The 14,994-nt window shown below is 33.5% G+C and overlaps 3 protein-coding genes across 7 annotated transcripts; 2 read left to right on the forward strand and 1 right to left on the reverse strand.

The window, feature by feature from the left end:
- The first annotated feature begins 531 nt into the window (after positions 1-531).
- Positions 532-6,379, forward strand: LOC8277377 (probable aldehyde dehydrogenase). Of its 2 annotated transcripts, none has more exons than XM_048373274.1 (16): positions 532-701; positions 969-1,054; positions 1,360-1,463; positions 1,619-1,686; positions 1,791-1,848; positions 1,978-2,091; positions 2,345-2,428; positions 2,976-3,080; positions 3,506-3,619; positions 4,100-4,231; positions 4,330-4,422; positions 4,589-4,678; positions 4,866-5,075; positions 5,635-5,745; positions 5,948-6,027; positions 6,118-6,379. In XM_048373274.1, the coding sequence occupies exons 1-16, from the start codon at positions 616-618 to the stop codon at positions 6,254-6,256; spliced, it is 1,674 nt and encodes a 557-aa protein (XP_048229231.1). In that variant the 5' UTR covers positions 532-615; the 3' UTR covers positions 6,257-6,379. The 2 variants fall into 2 exon arrangements, with proteins under 2 accessions (XP_048229231.1, XP_048229232.1); XM_048373275.1 differs by having other exon boundaries at positions 4,333-4,422.
- A 1,471-nt stretch (positions 6,380-7,850) lies between these two features.
- Positions 7,851-9,643, forward strand: LOC8277376. 2 transcript variants are annotated; one of them, XM_002511488.4, is made up of 2 exons: positions 7,851-8,001; positions 8,243-9,643. In XM_002511488.4, the coding sequence occupies exon 2, from the start codon at positions 8,269-8,271 to the stop codon at positions 9,454-9,456; it is 1,188 nt and encodes a 395-aa protein (XP_002511534.1). In that variant the 5' UTR covers positions 7,851-8,001; positions 8,243-8,268; the 3' UTR covers positions 9,457-9,643. The 2 variants fall into 2 exon arrangements, with proteins under 2 accessions (XP_002511534.1, XP_015578594.1); XM_015723108.3 differs by lacking the exon at positions 7,851-8,001 and adding an exon at positions 8,011-8,108.
- Positions 9,644-9,972: 329 nt separating this feature from the next.
- Positions 9,973-14,782, reverse strand: LOC8277375 (tRNase Z TRZ1). 3 transcript variants are annotated; one of them, XM_048372999.1, is made up of 8 exons: positions 14,424-14,781; positions 13,612-13,774; positions 13,464-13,534; positions 13,249-13,344; positions 12,649-12,762; positions 11,203-11,271; positions 10,912-10,982; positions 9,973-10,490 (listed from the first exon to the last, which is right to left on the reverse strand). In XM_048372999.1, exons 1-7 carry the CDS (start codon positions 14,661-14,663, stop codon positions 10,914-10,916), a joined length of 822 nt encoding a protein of 273 aa, XP_048228956.1. In that variant the 5' UTR covers positions 14,664-14,781; the 3' UTR covers positions 9,973-10,490; positions 10,912-10,913. The 3 variants fall into 3 exon arrangements, with proteins under 3 accessions (XP_048228956.1, XP_015582314.1, XP_048228955.1); XM_015726828.3 differs by having other exon boundaries at positions 10,912-10,986; XM_048372998.1 differs by lacking the exon at positions 11,203-11,271 and having other exon boundaries at positions 10,912-10,986; positions 14,424-14,782.
- Positions 14,783-14,994: the final 212 nt, after the last annotated feature.

Below are 14,994 nucleotides of genomic sequence, written 5' to 3' on the forward strand. Positions count from 1 at the left end.
TTTAAAAACTAATTTATTATTAATAGTTAGTTTTTAAAATTAGAATAACTGGTTAATCAGTAATATAATTTATTAATTAATAAATTAATAAAAAATATAAAATATATAAATTTGAATTTTATCTATGAAAAAATATAAATATTAAAATAAAAAAATATAAAAAATTTAAGAAAATAAATCAAAAAATTTAGATTTCAAAATAAATAAATAAATGAAAAAATATATATATATATATATATATATATATATATATATATATATATATATATATATATATATATATATATATATAAATTATAGTTATCTATGGAAAGATTGTAACTTAAAATCTAAATTTTTACTTGGAAATTATAAGTTGTTAATTTATTTTAATATGTGTTTAAGGTGAAATTGTAACAAGGACACGTATTATATTGGGATGTGAGATGTCAGCAGCACTTTTTCAAACGTCAGTTAGCAGACGAAAAATAACAAAAAACTCCACATGATATGACAGATATGGCGCATTCTTATTATTCTATTTGCTCTTTTCAAGGTTTATTAGTTTTACACTCCTACTTAAGTTATATAGACTAGAGGACCCTCCATCATACTGTTCTGCTCATCATTCCAACCATGTTTAGATTTGTGGGTTGCAGAGTATTGAGAGCTAAAGCTACCCACAACGGTGTCAATTGGCTTAGTCCATTCAATCCTTCAAGGCATGTTCTCGTTTTTCTTTTTATGATTGTTGTTGTTGTTGTTGCTGTTATTGTATTTGATGATTGAATTTAAAAAAAAGATATATAATCGTTTGATTGATTTAGTATTGTGTTCTCTCGATTGAAATTTTTTTGAAAAATTCATGGTTCCCCTCATGGCCCCCCCCCCCCCCCCCCCAGTTTCTTTTTCTTGTGTTACAGACTTACAGTGGTCTCGTCTGGAAATTAAATATATTACCTTATTTGTTTTTTGGTTCATGTGATCAGTGGCAGATCGGTTCATTCTTTGCCTTTTGCAACAGTAGAAGTTGAAGAGATATCTGGTTCTCAGCCTGCTGAAGTACGCAACTTGGGTAGGTATCTGTTGCTTAGTAATGATTCTTGCTATTTGTCTTGGTTTCCAGATTACTTTACTTTTCGATGGTTTATATATTCTACACTGAGTAAGATGAATATCTACAATTTTCTTCTTCTTCTTCTTCCCTTTTTCTTATTGGGGGTTGTGACAACTTTTAATCTATATTGAAGTGGAGGAGCCCCTGAAAGTATGTAACTTTATGAAGCATGCCAAGATTATGAATGAGTTTGACATTGAAATTTGTGTTTTGCAAACCGTTACCATCGCCAGCTATTTGACCATAGAACATCAATATTTTAGTGCAGGGGAAATGGACAGGATCTTCAAGTTGGAATACAATTCTGGATCCTTTGAATGGAGAACCATTCATTAAAATTGCTGAAGTAGATGAAACTGGAATTCAGGTATATGACGTAAAGATACAATAGGATAGTTGTTTTCTCTTTCTCTTTTGCCTATTGGTGAAATGTGATCAGTCCAAAATTTGAGGTTCTTAAGTCTTATTTCAACGCATGTGTACCTGAACTAAATTGCGCTAACTGTTAGTTTAATCATGCAGCCATTTGTAGAGAGCTTGTCCAAGTGCCCCAAGCATGGACTGCACAATCCTTTCAAGTTACCAGAGAGGTTTGAGTTGCATGTTCATCTGTCCTGCTAATTGTGCTCTACTTTTTCAGTCTTTGCTTTTCCCCTAGCATTATTCATTTTGCATTAAAATATGATATTTGCAGGTATCTTCTATATGGAGACATATCTGCAAAGGCAGCCCACATGCTTTCCCTGCCCAAGGTAACATGTTCTAAGCGCAGGAATGAATTTTTTTTTCTTATCATGTTCTTGATTTGAAATTTTTAAATGCCTCCCATTGTTCTTCTGAGATCTACTGCTACAACACTTTATATCTTTCACAAATTTCAGGTTTCAAATTTCTTCACTAGGTTAATACAAAGGGTTGCTCCAAAGAGTTATCAGCAAGCGCTTGGCGAAGTTCAAGTTACTCAGAAATTTCTAGAGAATTTTTCTGGTGATCAGGTATGTCAAGATCGCTCCACGCATGACCATCAAAATTACTATGATTTGTTCCTGTCTATCATTTTACAATTTTCACAAATTTTACAAACAAAGGCAATGGAATTACTCTGCATTATGGGTTTGCAGTTCAACTAAACACAAAATAAATTAATTTTCTTTTATCAGATGGATACTTTACATTTTGTGCTAAACAAATTATTTGCAAAATTTTCTCTGACTTCTTCCTTTATTTTTGCACTCATGTATCTCGCAGGTTCGTTTCCTGGCAAGGTCTTTTTCGATACCCGGAAATCATCTCGGACAGCAAAGCCATGGCTTCCGATGGCCATATGGTCCTGTAAGTACTCAATATGGGGTGTTTCAGTTTAGCACTTAACGATGAATTAGATTCCTTTTCTCTTTTTTCAAGTGACAGTTGAACAGTAAAGGTATTTTTATTTCATCTTAATATATTCCCTGAAATATCGATTGAAGTGAGCAAAATGGAGAAAGAGTCTAAACATGGATAGGCAGTGTGCCATGGACATGCTAGGCAATTTTGTCTTCTTTGGAGCTCTTCTCTTATTTGTTTTTGCTGATTGGAAAAATAAGTTGAGTCTTTGATGCCAAATGCTTCAAGCAAAAAAAAAGAGGATAGGGAAAAAGACCATTCTAATGTTCTATTTGCTTCAACATATTGTTCTGAAATTTGTGTTTAAGTTGGACCTGCTGTTATGTCTTTTACTAGTCTAATCACTCATGAAGTAAACCAGTCAGTGTCTTCACCATCTCATCATATATTTTTTTGTTAGTAAGTGGATTTTTGAAAATCTTAATTGATACAAAATCATATTAGATATGATATCTTTGTCTACTTATGTAAAATAGAAAGAATTTTCTTGCAGGTTGCAATTATCACTCCCTTCAATTTTCCATTAGAGATTCCAGTACTTCAGTTGATGGGTGCACTATACATGGGCAACAAGCCCATTCTAAAAGTTGATAGCAAGGTATGATAGTGAAAATTGTTTTTGGTGCGACAGTTTGTGAAATTCCTAGTTCTTTGGCCCTACATATTGCACAAGAAAATTAGTATGCTTCCAGTAATACATGTAGTTATCATAAACCCATTCTTGGAAAAACATCCATTTATGTTAAATAGGATAAGACTACAGAATGTTAAGTTCTAGTTGATTTATTTTCATAAATACCACAAACCATATATGCTGGAAAAAATTGAGAGCGAAATGATGATGATGAAAATTGGTTGTGTTCAAGCCAGCCTGCAGAAATTTAATGGGTCTGTTAGCTTCGATCGTGCTGTTATTTGACATCCACCAATCTCTATCTTGTTTTAAGCTTTAGGTTTCTCTCAGACTGTCATTCTGTGATTTCTCTGAACTGATTGCAGCTTGAGTACCAAAATGTCTTGCAGGTGTGCATTGTTATGGAGCAAATGATGCGACTTCTACATTACTGTGGGTTGCCAGTGGAAGATGTAGACTTCATAAATTCTGATGGGAAGACAATGAACAAAATATTACTGGAGGTTGGTTCTGCATTATTTGGACCCTTTATTCCTTTTCAAGATCTAATGAATTATCTTTGCAGGTGCAGTTAAAGATTGCCATTTTTTATATAACTAAGCCGTGCTGCAATTTCTTTTATTGTAGTGGAATTGTTAATACACCTATCTGCAGTGACATCTATTATTTTCTCGATGCTTCGCCTTTTCTACTGTCTGTACCCTCCATGGTTTATTGTAGTTTCTGTTTCATCTATGACTCTTTGGTCACATCACAGGGGTAATGGTGACATAAAGATAAGCCCATGGAAGCATGGTGGTACTGGTGGTCCTGGTGGATATGATACTAGCAAATCTAACTAATAATTACCAGTATATATATCAATAATGCTACTAATGGAATTAGTTGATGGGTGTAGATATGTATTGGTTGTACAATTGTAGCCTTGGTCGCTAAAAACACCAACATTTTTGAAAAAATGTCTCCTTTTTCAATTTTTTTAGGCAAATCCGAGTATGACCCTCTTTACTGGTAGCTCAAGAGTTGCAGATAAGTTGGCTGTTGACTTGAAGGGTCGTATTAAATTGGAAGATGCAGGATTTGACTGGAAAGTTTTAGGCCCTGATGTTAATGAGGTATCTATCTTCTCTTGCAGATTATATTTTCATTTGATCATATATTGCAAATCAATGCTTTTGTTGAATCATCTATCACTTTTATGGCTTCTGAATAGCAGGTGGATTATGTAGCCTGGGTTTGTGACCAGGATGCATATGCGTGCAGTGGTCAGAAGTGCTCTGCACAGTCAATATTATTCATGCATGAGGTTAGCAATTCCTGTGTTAGGATTTGTTATTTTTAAACTCTCTCTCTCTCTCTCTCTGCTTTTTTTTTTTTTTTTTGTGCAGTACTCTCATTGGCTTAACTCAGTGGCTTATTCATTTGTTCCTTTTGTTTTTTGTCGTTATTAATACACTTGGGTCCTGTTGCAGAACTGGGCTGGCACTTCACTTCTATCCAAAATGAAGGATCTCGCAGAGAGAAGAAAATTAGAAGATCTAACCATTGGTCCTGTTCTCACTGTAAGTGGTAGATTAATTATTGGGATGATATTCTCAACTTGACCAGTGGATCTTGGCCGTCTCTCTTTCTTTTCCCCACATGCTCATTTTATAGTTCAGTTAAGCTTATTGCTTGTACTTGAAGTAATGATATTTTTAAATCCTCGTTTAAAAATCTTGATCTTGGTTTTCTCCTTTGTAATTGCAGTTTACAACTGAAGCGATGGTAGGACACATGAATAAATTGCTTCAGATACCAGGTTCAAAGCTACTTTTTGGAGGCAAACCTTTGGAGAATCATTCCATTCCACCCATATATGGTGCTTTAAAACCAACAGCCATTTATGTTCCCATCGAAGAAATGTTGAAAGAGAGAAATTATGAGCTGGTAACCAGAGAGATATTCGGTCCATTCCAGGTAAAGAAGAAAAGAAAATTTGTTAGAGTTCTTCTTTGTTTTTCATATTTTGTGGTTTATCAAACTTCATACTTCTTTTTACATTAGCTAGTTTATTTGTGGAGGCAATATAAATATCCTGACTAAACTGCATCACAGCCATCAGTATCCAAAGTTGTTCCCTCGACTTTATACTCTAGTTGGAGAAACTTCTGGGTGATGGGGCATAGATTGTATTGGGTATCACTACTGGTACATAGAAAGATATAAAAGGAGTTTGGATACAATTGGAAGCTAAACTCTACTTGTATGGTGCCTCTGTTCTCCTTGGTATGATTGAGATAGATAGGATTTCTATTTTTATATTGTCGCCATTTGATGCAATATGTAATTGCTTCAGATTCATATCAGAAAGTATTCTAGGAGTTTAATTTCCAGTGCAGCTGCGGCACCCAGTAGAGACATCGTTACTTAATCCTAATGAGATATGGATTTTTGTTTCGGATTGCAGTTTAACCAAATCTTCTTTTATGAACTGGAAGCTAATGCCACTAACATATGCTAATGTATTTGCCTCTAGGTTATTACGGAGTACAAGAGAGATCAACTTCCACTGGTTTTGGATGCTCTGGAGAGGATGCATGCACACTTAACTGCTGCTGTGGTTTCCAATGATCCTCTTTTTCTGCAGGCAAGATTAGAACCTCTCTTTCTTTTGCCACACATGATCTTGTAGTTAACCCAAGTTAAATAAAACTTTGCTTCTTATAAGTTATAGCTTTATAAGAACCTGAGGCTTTCCTAATAGTGTTAAGAATAAGATGTTTCCCATTTGGTGAGTCTCAACCGGTACTTTAAAATACTTCATTTACTGACAAAAAGTGAATTTGCAGGAAGTAATTGGGAAATCAGTAAATGGGACTACATATGCAGGGTTGAGAGCAAGAACAACTGGTGCTCCACAGAACCATTGGTATACATAATATATCATCACACAGTATGATGCATGAGAATGCTGTCATGTCCTTCATGTAAAAAAACAAAACCTTTTTATATTGTACAGGTTTGGACCGGCAGGAGACCCAAGAGGTGCAGGGATTGGGACGCCAGAAGCAATAAAACTAGTCTGGTCTTGCCATAGAGAAATAATATATGACTTTGGTCCCCTGCCAAAGCATTGGGAAATTCCACCATCGACATGAGGCTTCCACTGAACAAAAGAAATATACAAAAGGGAAAAAAAAAAGAATTATGTAGCATTTGATCCTTCAACATATTGCTTCTACCTCTAGTTTTCAAATAAAAGGAAGGAAGTTTTGTAGTTATTACTGACTAGATTTTCTTTAGCATATTTTATTTTCAAATGAATTATTATATATAAAACCAATTATAATCTAAAAAAAACTAAAGCTAAATACTTCAACTTTTAATTCAATAACCGATTACCAAAACTATATACATGAAATTTTTTTAATATCTTTTAACATCAATAATAATAAAAAGCTTGGTTTACTAGTTCTCATTTTAGTTTCTCTTAATATATATGCTCTATAATTAATAATTAATAATTATGAATTATATTTATCAAAAGTAGTAATTATTAAATAATAAAATTACTATTTATTCAACATGAAAATAAATTGATTTTTCAGAATTTATTAATTAATAGAATTATAAATCTAATGAATACTATTAAATATAAGAGGATTGATTATAGTTGGCTCTTATAATAAAGTGAAAAAGAGGTCCTCCATTCATTGCTTAAGAATAAAAGATAATTTACTTCATTATTTTGTAAAAGATAACTTATCTTTACAAATATTTTCTAAGAAATATTTTTTAAACAAGAAAAATTATTTTTAGGTGTTTTTATAAATAACAAAAAAATATAAAATGATTATAAAAATACCTGTAAAAATTGCAGATAATAAAAATACTTAAAAAATAAAATTTTATTTATAAGAATATTAAAAAATATTTTATTTATAAAAAAAGTATGAATTTTTTTATATATAAGAATATTAAAACAAAATTTTATTTATACTTGATATATTTTTGGCAGATAATGAATCTAAAACACATTAATTTTTATAAAATATTGTTGCATTTGATTAATGTGATATTAATGACATAAAATAAATAAATAAATATAATTTTTAGATTTAAGAATTTAAAAATGTGTTGAGAATATTATATTTAAAAAATGAGATAAATTACTACAAGATTAAAAAATGTACAATATGTCTAGTATAAACTAAATAAAATATATGTTGATTTCTAATTATATTTATATTTTATTTACTAACGATGTAAAATATCAATTTCTTTTAATATTAAAATTTAAATGATAATTTAATTAATATTTATAATATTGCAAGTATTTCAAAAAGCTAAAGAAAATATGAAACATTAATAAAATAAAAATAAATAACAACAAAAGGTATATATTTAAATAAAAAAAATATATTAAATATACGCTAAGTATTTCAATTTTTTTTAAATGAAATAAAATATAAACTCAAAAAAGACTAAACGCAAAAGATATATATTTATTAAATAATAGTATGTTTTTTTTTTATATTTTTAAAATAAAATAGAATTCAACTTAAATATTCAATGATATATATTTGTTAAATATTATATACATCAGATATTTATGAAATATATAAAAATAATTTTAAACAAAATAAACGATGAATATCTGTAAAAACAGTAGGGATAATTTTAAAAAATAGAAAAACAGATATCTCTATAATTATTTTTTTAATAAAATAGATAAACGGTCTTTTATTTGTCTATCACATAGCTTAACAGCCCAAAATGGCCTCAGTGGCCCAACAATTTTAAATTTCATAAGGGAGAAAACAAAAGAAATAAAATCAAAGTGAACCGGTTAACCCCTTAAACCCTAGCGCCCAAATTGCTGCTCTGCTTTCCCTTTCTTCAGGTTCGATTGTGTATATTAATTGGTTCTCTCTTCTTGTTCATTTTCGTTTGATCGAGCAATTGTAATAATTTTTGGGTTACGTTTCTTCTTCTTTTTTTTTCCCACAGGTTCTCTATGAATTTGATGCATTGCATAATTGTATTGATTTAGTTGTTTTACATGGAAATAAAGCTTACTAATTAGTTTTAGGTTGCGCTTTTTGTGCGTGCAATACTTACTTTTTTTTTGCTGCTTCCTCCAGGTTTGGCTTTTTCGCTTCACTTTGCCATGTCTTTGCTTGATGTGATAACAAAGGCGGCTTCTGTCAATGTAGAACCCCAGTCTGAATATCCAATTGTTCTAAACTCAGATGATGTTTTCCTCAATTTGAAGGCAAATGCTGAGACCCCAAATCCCAGTTCACTTGCTAGTCCTGTTACCGGGTGGCAACTTGCAGAAACTGATGTCCATCTCATTGAATTAGGTAAAAAATTTTATTGTAAGCTCAAGCGGAAGCTTAAAGACATTAATCATTTCAATAAAGATGAATTCTTTGGAATTTTGAATCCTTTTCTGGAGAAAATGGGCGAGAAAATTGGGATTTCTGTTGGGGTTAGTTCATCGGATAATGGATACACTCAGGTTTTGATTGAAAAGATTGGGTTTTTGATGGGTCGAGATGTTACTGGTTTGGTTTTAGAAGCCTGTCTTAGTTTAGAGATATGGGATTTGGTGGAAACTTTGATTATTAAAGGGCTCGTTGATTATTCTTGTTATTCAAATTTAGTTAAAAATCTTGTGGCAAACAAGAGGTCTGATTTGCTTTGTTTGAGTATTAAACACGCACCAGATCTTGGATTGTCCGAGTTGCTTTGCATTTTGAAATATTTTCTTTGCCCCTCCAAAGAGGCATATAGTGCTATGGCAAATGTAAGGAAGGAATGGGAGAGTCAGGCGTTGCTAGCTATTGAAAAGGTGAGAAACAAGAATCTTCCAGATAAGAAATTGCGCGTAGCTAAGGAGGCTGCAATCTTGCTTATGCTTGCCCATGATGGGTTCTCAACATCTGAGCTATGTTTGCATTATTTGCTCGCTTCCGTCAATATTGATGAAGTTATATTATCATCTTCAATTGGTAAACTGAATGGTAAAGAGATGATGAGTTTTATCAAGTATCTAGGAAAATGGTTGAAGAAATATGAAACATTTCCACAGGCAAGTCCATGTCCTAAGGCTTCATCTACACTTGGTTTGAAGGGTTGTGATTGGGTTCCTAAGCTTGAAGATATTGTTAAATGTCTTGGGTTGGTGCTGGATGAAAACTTCTCCACTCTGGTCTTGCATCCAGAGTTCCACGAAGAGCTGAGATCGATTGAAGGATTGGTTGCATCTCTAGCTTTAGAAGCCAAATTTTGTAGCTCCGTGGCAAATATAATTGAGATTTTGAAAACTGATGGTAAAGGTGAACAAAAGTAGGAGCTATCACTAATGAGGCCTCTGATCCCTGTGTTCGTCCTGCAGCATTGAAGTGTGGCCTAATCAACAATCTTTTTGTAATGTCACATTCACAGTTTTGATTGAAATGAGGCTGGTTTTGATGTCTATTTATGTAATTTTTACGATTTTGTTATCAAAATTCAAGTTCATAACTATTTTACTTTAATATCCTTCTCACTTTTTGTCATAACCTACATACAATCTTAAGTGACCTGCAAATAATGATTCCATAACCATGTTAATACTGCAAAAGCTCATTCCTTATGTTAGCACTTTTTCGAGTATCTTTTTAGTCTCGCTAGCACAGATAGGTAGCCAGCTGAATTCAAGTATGCACCTAAAGTTGTGCAAATTGTGCAATAGATTCATAAGGCCACTTGCAGCAAATGTGTTTCATCTTCTATTATGATTTGTAGAGAAAACTGAGTTGAAGCGCGGTTTTGTAATTTTGTATGAATGTGATTTGCTATTTGTTGAAATGTTTTTCTTTTATCATGACCAGGAAATTGAAAATGGTGGTGTCGAATTCCATTCTGGTGTTACAAAGTCATCATCAATTTATAAGCAACTTGAAATGGAGTTCCAAAATCATCACCAATTACTAAACAACTTTGGTGGCAGTGAGAGACTCAATTCAAGCTAAATCTCAATGCTACCTAAAAGCTATCATCACCATTGTATTAAATTTCTAGGGTCAAAAGGGAAAAATAGAAAAACGCTTGCTACCCGCAATTTAGAAAATTCACTTGTTACAAACCATTTTTTCCTTTGCTCAGATCTGTACAGGCACAGCAAGTATACTGTGATTGTACTTGATGATGTGTTCAATGGCCTGAAAGGGCTATTGAAAAGGAGAGAGAAAACCCAACAATGATTCTGCCTGATATGCAAGAAATGACCAGAAAATATTTTCTCGACCTCATTTCTCATCAACCTCATCAAAATCCTTCTGTAAGTGTAAAAACTCGGCCTGCTAAAGGTGGTGACAATCTAGATATGGCTTCTTGGATTTCCTGATAAACCATCGGTGCAAATAGTGATATTAGTAATGACAAAAGATAAGACAAGGTGCCATTAGATGCTAAAACTAAAAAATAATATCCCATCACCAAACACATTCTCTGATACATGCTCAGAATCTCATACACTTGGTAAGTTTATGTGTACTGGGGTATATGAAAAAGAGTTGCTCGTATCCTACTAGAATATAGCATCCTTTGAATACAAGTCAAGGTATGCTTTCGGCAGATTGAGATTATTTGAGTAAAGAGCCATCACAAACTTCCATACTACTATGTGACCATATCTCCTACTACTTCTCCTATTTTTATTTTTTTTTCAAAATTGGTAATTTTATTCCCGGATAATGTTTATGCAGATAATGGTAAAGAATTACATATACCAAAAAGAGAAAAGGAACAGTTAGAAATATACCTCTACTGTATAACGAGCAGAAAAATGAATAAGAAGTATAGCTTTGTTCTCAAATCTGTCCGCATAATTGACTATCTGAATACAAAGAAACAATTAAGAGCTCGAGAACATTAAGGTAGCATGCAACAAAGAAAGCTTTATAGGACAAACAATTTCATTCCATACTTCTGTGGAGCAGACTACTCTCTCCCACAGATCAGCTCCCACAGGTGAGATCTACCCCTTTTTATGAAGGATACTAAGCTCAGATAGTACTTGATAATTTTAGATATAGGACTTAAGGAGCAGTACCTCAGATAGGTGGGTGTGTCCATAATCTCGTGCATGCTCCACTTTCACTGTGTCATCAATAAAAGTGCTCTGTGCAAGACAGGACGCTAAGTGAACATTCGATAACTGTACTGTCTTAAATCACAGTTCAAGAGCCTCAAGTTAAATGCTTAGAACTGAAACCAGTTCTTAAATTCTTTCTAGATCAGCATCATGTTTCCACTTCCTTCCTAGGAGGGATGCCTTAAAATAAAACAGTTACCGAAAATATTTAATTAAAATTCAGTAACTCTGAGCCCTGACAAGCACTATCTTAATCATATAGCTTTTATTCAGTTATCTTTGATGAGCCGTTGGTCCCTACTTCCCCCGACTTAAGTTATTTTTAGCAAAATAGTACAATCATCTGATCTTGAAATTCTAATTGTTGCTACATATTCATCTTTCTCAGTAAACACATTTCTGGTCTTCACTGTCTCGTGATATTCACAATGCTTCAGTGATAAAGTTACTGATGTGTCCAGAAGAAGCACGAAGTAAACAGATATGCTCACCAAGTATTCAAAGATCATGCTAGAAAGGAGAATAGCTAAAGTTGCTGTTCCACTTCAACTAGAGTTTGGTATACAACCAGTAGCATGTTTTCTAAGAACATGCTCTCAGCTGTGATCACCCTTGAAGGGGCTTCATGTTAGAGTTACATAGGAGCTGATTACATGTACCGCAATTTCTCATGCATGTCTAGGAGGCATGCCATCCAAATAGAAAATAGAAGGACAAAATGATCAAGCCTATTTGATATACAAACTATGAAGGCACCCAAACCAAATGCAAGTAGCTCGAACAAAATTGTGTCCTCCAATACCAACTAGAAGTCTAGAACCCTGACTGTGGACATACAAGCAGATTTCTGTAAGCACATACATAGCAGATAACATATCAGTCTAACGGTGGAAGAACATGAATTGGCTATTACCCTGCATCCTCCCTTTCTCTCAAGAATGAGTAGAGTTGAATTGGCCAGTTATATTACATGGAAAGTTAGGAGGTATACTTTACTGTGATCCATTCCAGAAACTGCAGCTCATTCCAAAGCTCATGCATATGGTACCAAATCAGAAAAGAAAATTATTTTATGAGGAAAAACGAACTGCTGCTAAAAGATGTCTCTCTTTTCCACGGTCAAGATCCTTATTCCTGGTTATTATATTTCCTGTCAATTGACAGAACTATTATGTCTTTCATTTCCTAATTCTATGGCTATGAGGAAAACAGGTTGTTGCAGAAAATTAGAAAATAACCATGTTAGAAACAATCAAGAACACGTGGTAAAATTGGAGGTATCTGATTTGGAACAAATAATCAATTACATAACGAATTTCCCTCATGTTATTGATAGGACAAAACAAGATAACTATGCTAGACAGTAAGAGAAAAAGTAACCAAGAATAAGAAAAAGAGATGCACCTCCATAACAAGAATCCTTGCCCTCAAAGCGTCAATGTTGGTTTCATCAATTATGAAGTCAGACATGGTATCACCGGTAAAAGCAATTTCGGGTGCAGTTACAGTGTTAGTAATCTGTAAACAAACAAGTTGAACCTTGAGATGTACAGAAAATTTATCAATTAGAATAGAAACCAAAGAGTTGCAGACGATCTAGTAGTTCTTAAACAATTGCTGTATTGCTACTTTAGCAATCTCCCTTCTTCAAACCTCACGTTGAATGATTGAACCAACAGCTAATGTACATAAGATTCCTACCACCATAACCTGTATCTGAAGATATTTTACAATTCACATAATTTTAGTGAATTACTTTCAGACTTCAAATGAAGTCCAACTAGGCACACTATTATTAAATCGTGTTACTTGATTTGGTCTTAAAATTTGTCAAAGCAGCAATTTCTGTTCTGCTGCACTATGGTAGTCCTCTCATACAGAGGAAATAAGATTGGCTATCAGGAAAAAGGGTTTCAAAATAATAGCCACCTTGAGGTCACAAACAGAGAGCAAAAATTTGGGAAACACCCTTCTATAAGAATTATGGTTATGAAAAGGACAGACCTCTACACCAGATGCCTTCAAGTTCTTAATCTCATTACCAGAAAGGCCAAGGAACTCTTGCTTAAGTTTATGTTTTATAGAGTAAACCACATAACCCTGCAAAGCATCCAGCAAAAGCCGATCAGTAATTTAATACTGTTCAGTGGAGGTTATCAAAAATGAATCTGTCAAAATGTTGAAAGAACAAAAATAGTACTTCAATTATTCAAGCTTACCTGGCTTTGAATTGCATGGTATGTCCTGAATGCTCTTACTTTAAGGTCCTTTCTCACATAAAACTCCTCTCCTGAAATAACAAAAAGATTGAGACCAAGATAAATAATCATGGGACCATAAAATTGAAACAAGGAGATAAGAAATTACCCACATCAAGACCAATCAGTTTATGATTTAGTTCTGATCCATCCAGCTTCCTATGCACTTCAAAGAGTTGTTCCACAGTTTCTTTGATGGAAGTTGGCACAATGATTGTTGGAGGTTTCATGCGATATAAGCCCCGCGTAGCAACATACATGGGCAGTCCTCCCTGGAAATTGGAGTTATGTATAAATATAAATCCTAAAACTGGTAGTCTAGCAATATTCAGTATGCTAAGCATTTATCAAGATGATATTCAAGTCCGAGTCAGAGCAGTGATAGTAGACATGAAAATCGAAAACAAAAAGCAAAAGAAGAGCCGAATTTCTTAAGTGCTTTTAAGATGTAGCATTAACCGAGAAAGTAAGTGAAACAAAAAAAAAAAAAGCCACATTTCACGAAATTCTTGTAATGCTTCCCATGAAAATAAAAAAGCTTTCCTTTTTTCCCTTTTAACAGGCAAATGCAACACTAGTTGACATTTTCGATACATAACTTGCTTCTCCAAGTGCTTCCAAGATGATCAATTCACTTCTCATTTGCAGCATACAATTGTGAGACGAAACACGACACAAAAGCTATTCACTTTTCTTGAAAGCATTGAACTACGTAACTTCAGTAAGCTGAATTAAAGTAAATTGCAAAAAGACCTATTCCTTTTAGCATAACTAATAAGAATCAATCAATCAAATTCTTAAGCTAAAAAAACACTTCTTAAAGGACGACTGACAGAAATTCACAAACCAAAGATAAATTCAAATTCTAGTAGACATCAACTACACAAAGAATGGAAACAAAAGAGAAAAGAAGTAACAGACAATGTGATCCATATGGGCATGAGAGATAAAGAGGAAATCTTGAGAGATAGCACGTTGTGGGCAACGCCCAATATCAAAAGCCAAATTGAGAGAAGGCAAAATAATGCAAGTTTCATGGCCTCCTATTGATAACCCCTCTATTGGGTACTCTTCAATTGTCATTACTCTCTTCTCTTTTTCTCTTTTAACGTTTGGATTTGGAACTGAATCTGCCTCTGGTGTTTGTTGATTTGAACTCATTGAGTTATTCAACTTCTGGGTAATGGGTGAGCGAGGTTTTAGAGAAATTTTCCGGTTTTGGGTCGTTCTTGGCTCTTGTCTCCGGTTGTGATTATCAGGCGGTTTTGTTTTTGTTTAGTCTATCAAATAAGACGACAAGTCGTTAAAATACATTCTCCTGTCGTTTACCAACAGTGTCTAATTTATTGCAAACGGACCGCCAAAATATTGTCCGAATAGGATAGGACTCGTGGCTGGGTTGAGTTGGGTAAGAAGCAGGCCCGAGTTTAACCCGAGTTATTTTCACTGAGCTCAGCACAATTTTTTGATTGTGTACTGACCGTTAATCACT

Source organism: Ricinus communis, chromosome 4 (assembly GCF_019578655.1).
Source record: "Ricinus communis isolate WT05 ecotype wild-type chromosome 4, ASM1957865v1, whole genome shotgun sequence".
Classification (NCBI taxonomy): Eukaryota; Viridiplantae; Streptophyta; class Magnoliopsida; order Malpighiales; family Euphorbiaceae; genus Ricinus; species Ricinus communis.

Coding starts and splice junctions, on each gene's coding strand:
- LOC8277375 (XM_015726828.3), bottom strand. CDS start 14,663: ATGAGTTCAAATCAACAAACACCAGAGGCAGATTCAGTTCCAAATCCA. Junction 13,775..14,423: donor ATGCCCATATGGATCACATT/GTCTGTTACTTC, acceptor TCCAATTTCCAG/GGAGGACTGCCCATGTATGT. Junction 13,345..13,463: donor ACCATGCAATTCAAAGCCAG/GTAAGCTTGAAT, acceptor GATGCTTTGCAG/GGTTATGTGGTTTACTCTAT.
- LOC8277376 (XM_002511488.4), top strand. CDS start 8,269: ATGTCTTTGCTTGATGTGATAACAAAGGCGGCTTCTGTCAATGTAGAA.
- LOC8277377 (XM_048373274.1), top strand. CDS start 616: ATGTTTAGATTTGTGGGTTGCAGAGTATTGAGAGCTAAAGCTACCCAC. Junction 3,081..3,505: donor TTCTAAAAGTTGATAGCAAG/GTATGATAGTGA, acceptor AATGTCTTGCAG/GTGTGCATTGTTATGGAGCA. Junction 5,076..5,634: donor AGATATTCGGTCCATTCCAG/GTAAAGAAGAAA, acceptor ATTTGCCTCTAG/GTTATTACGGAGTACAAGAG.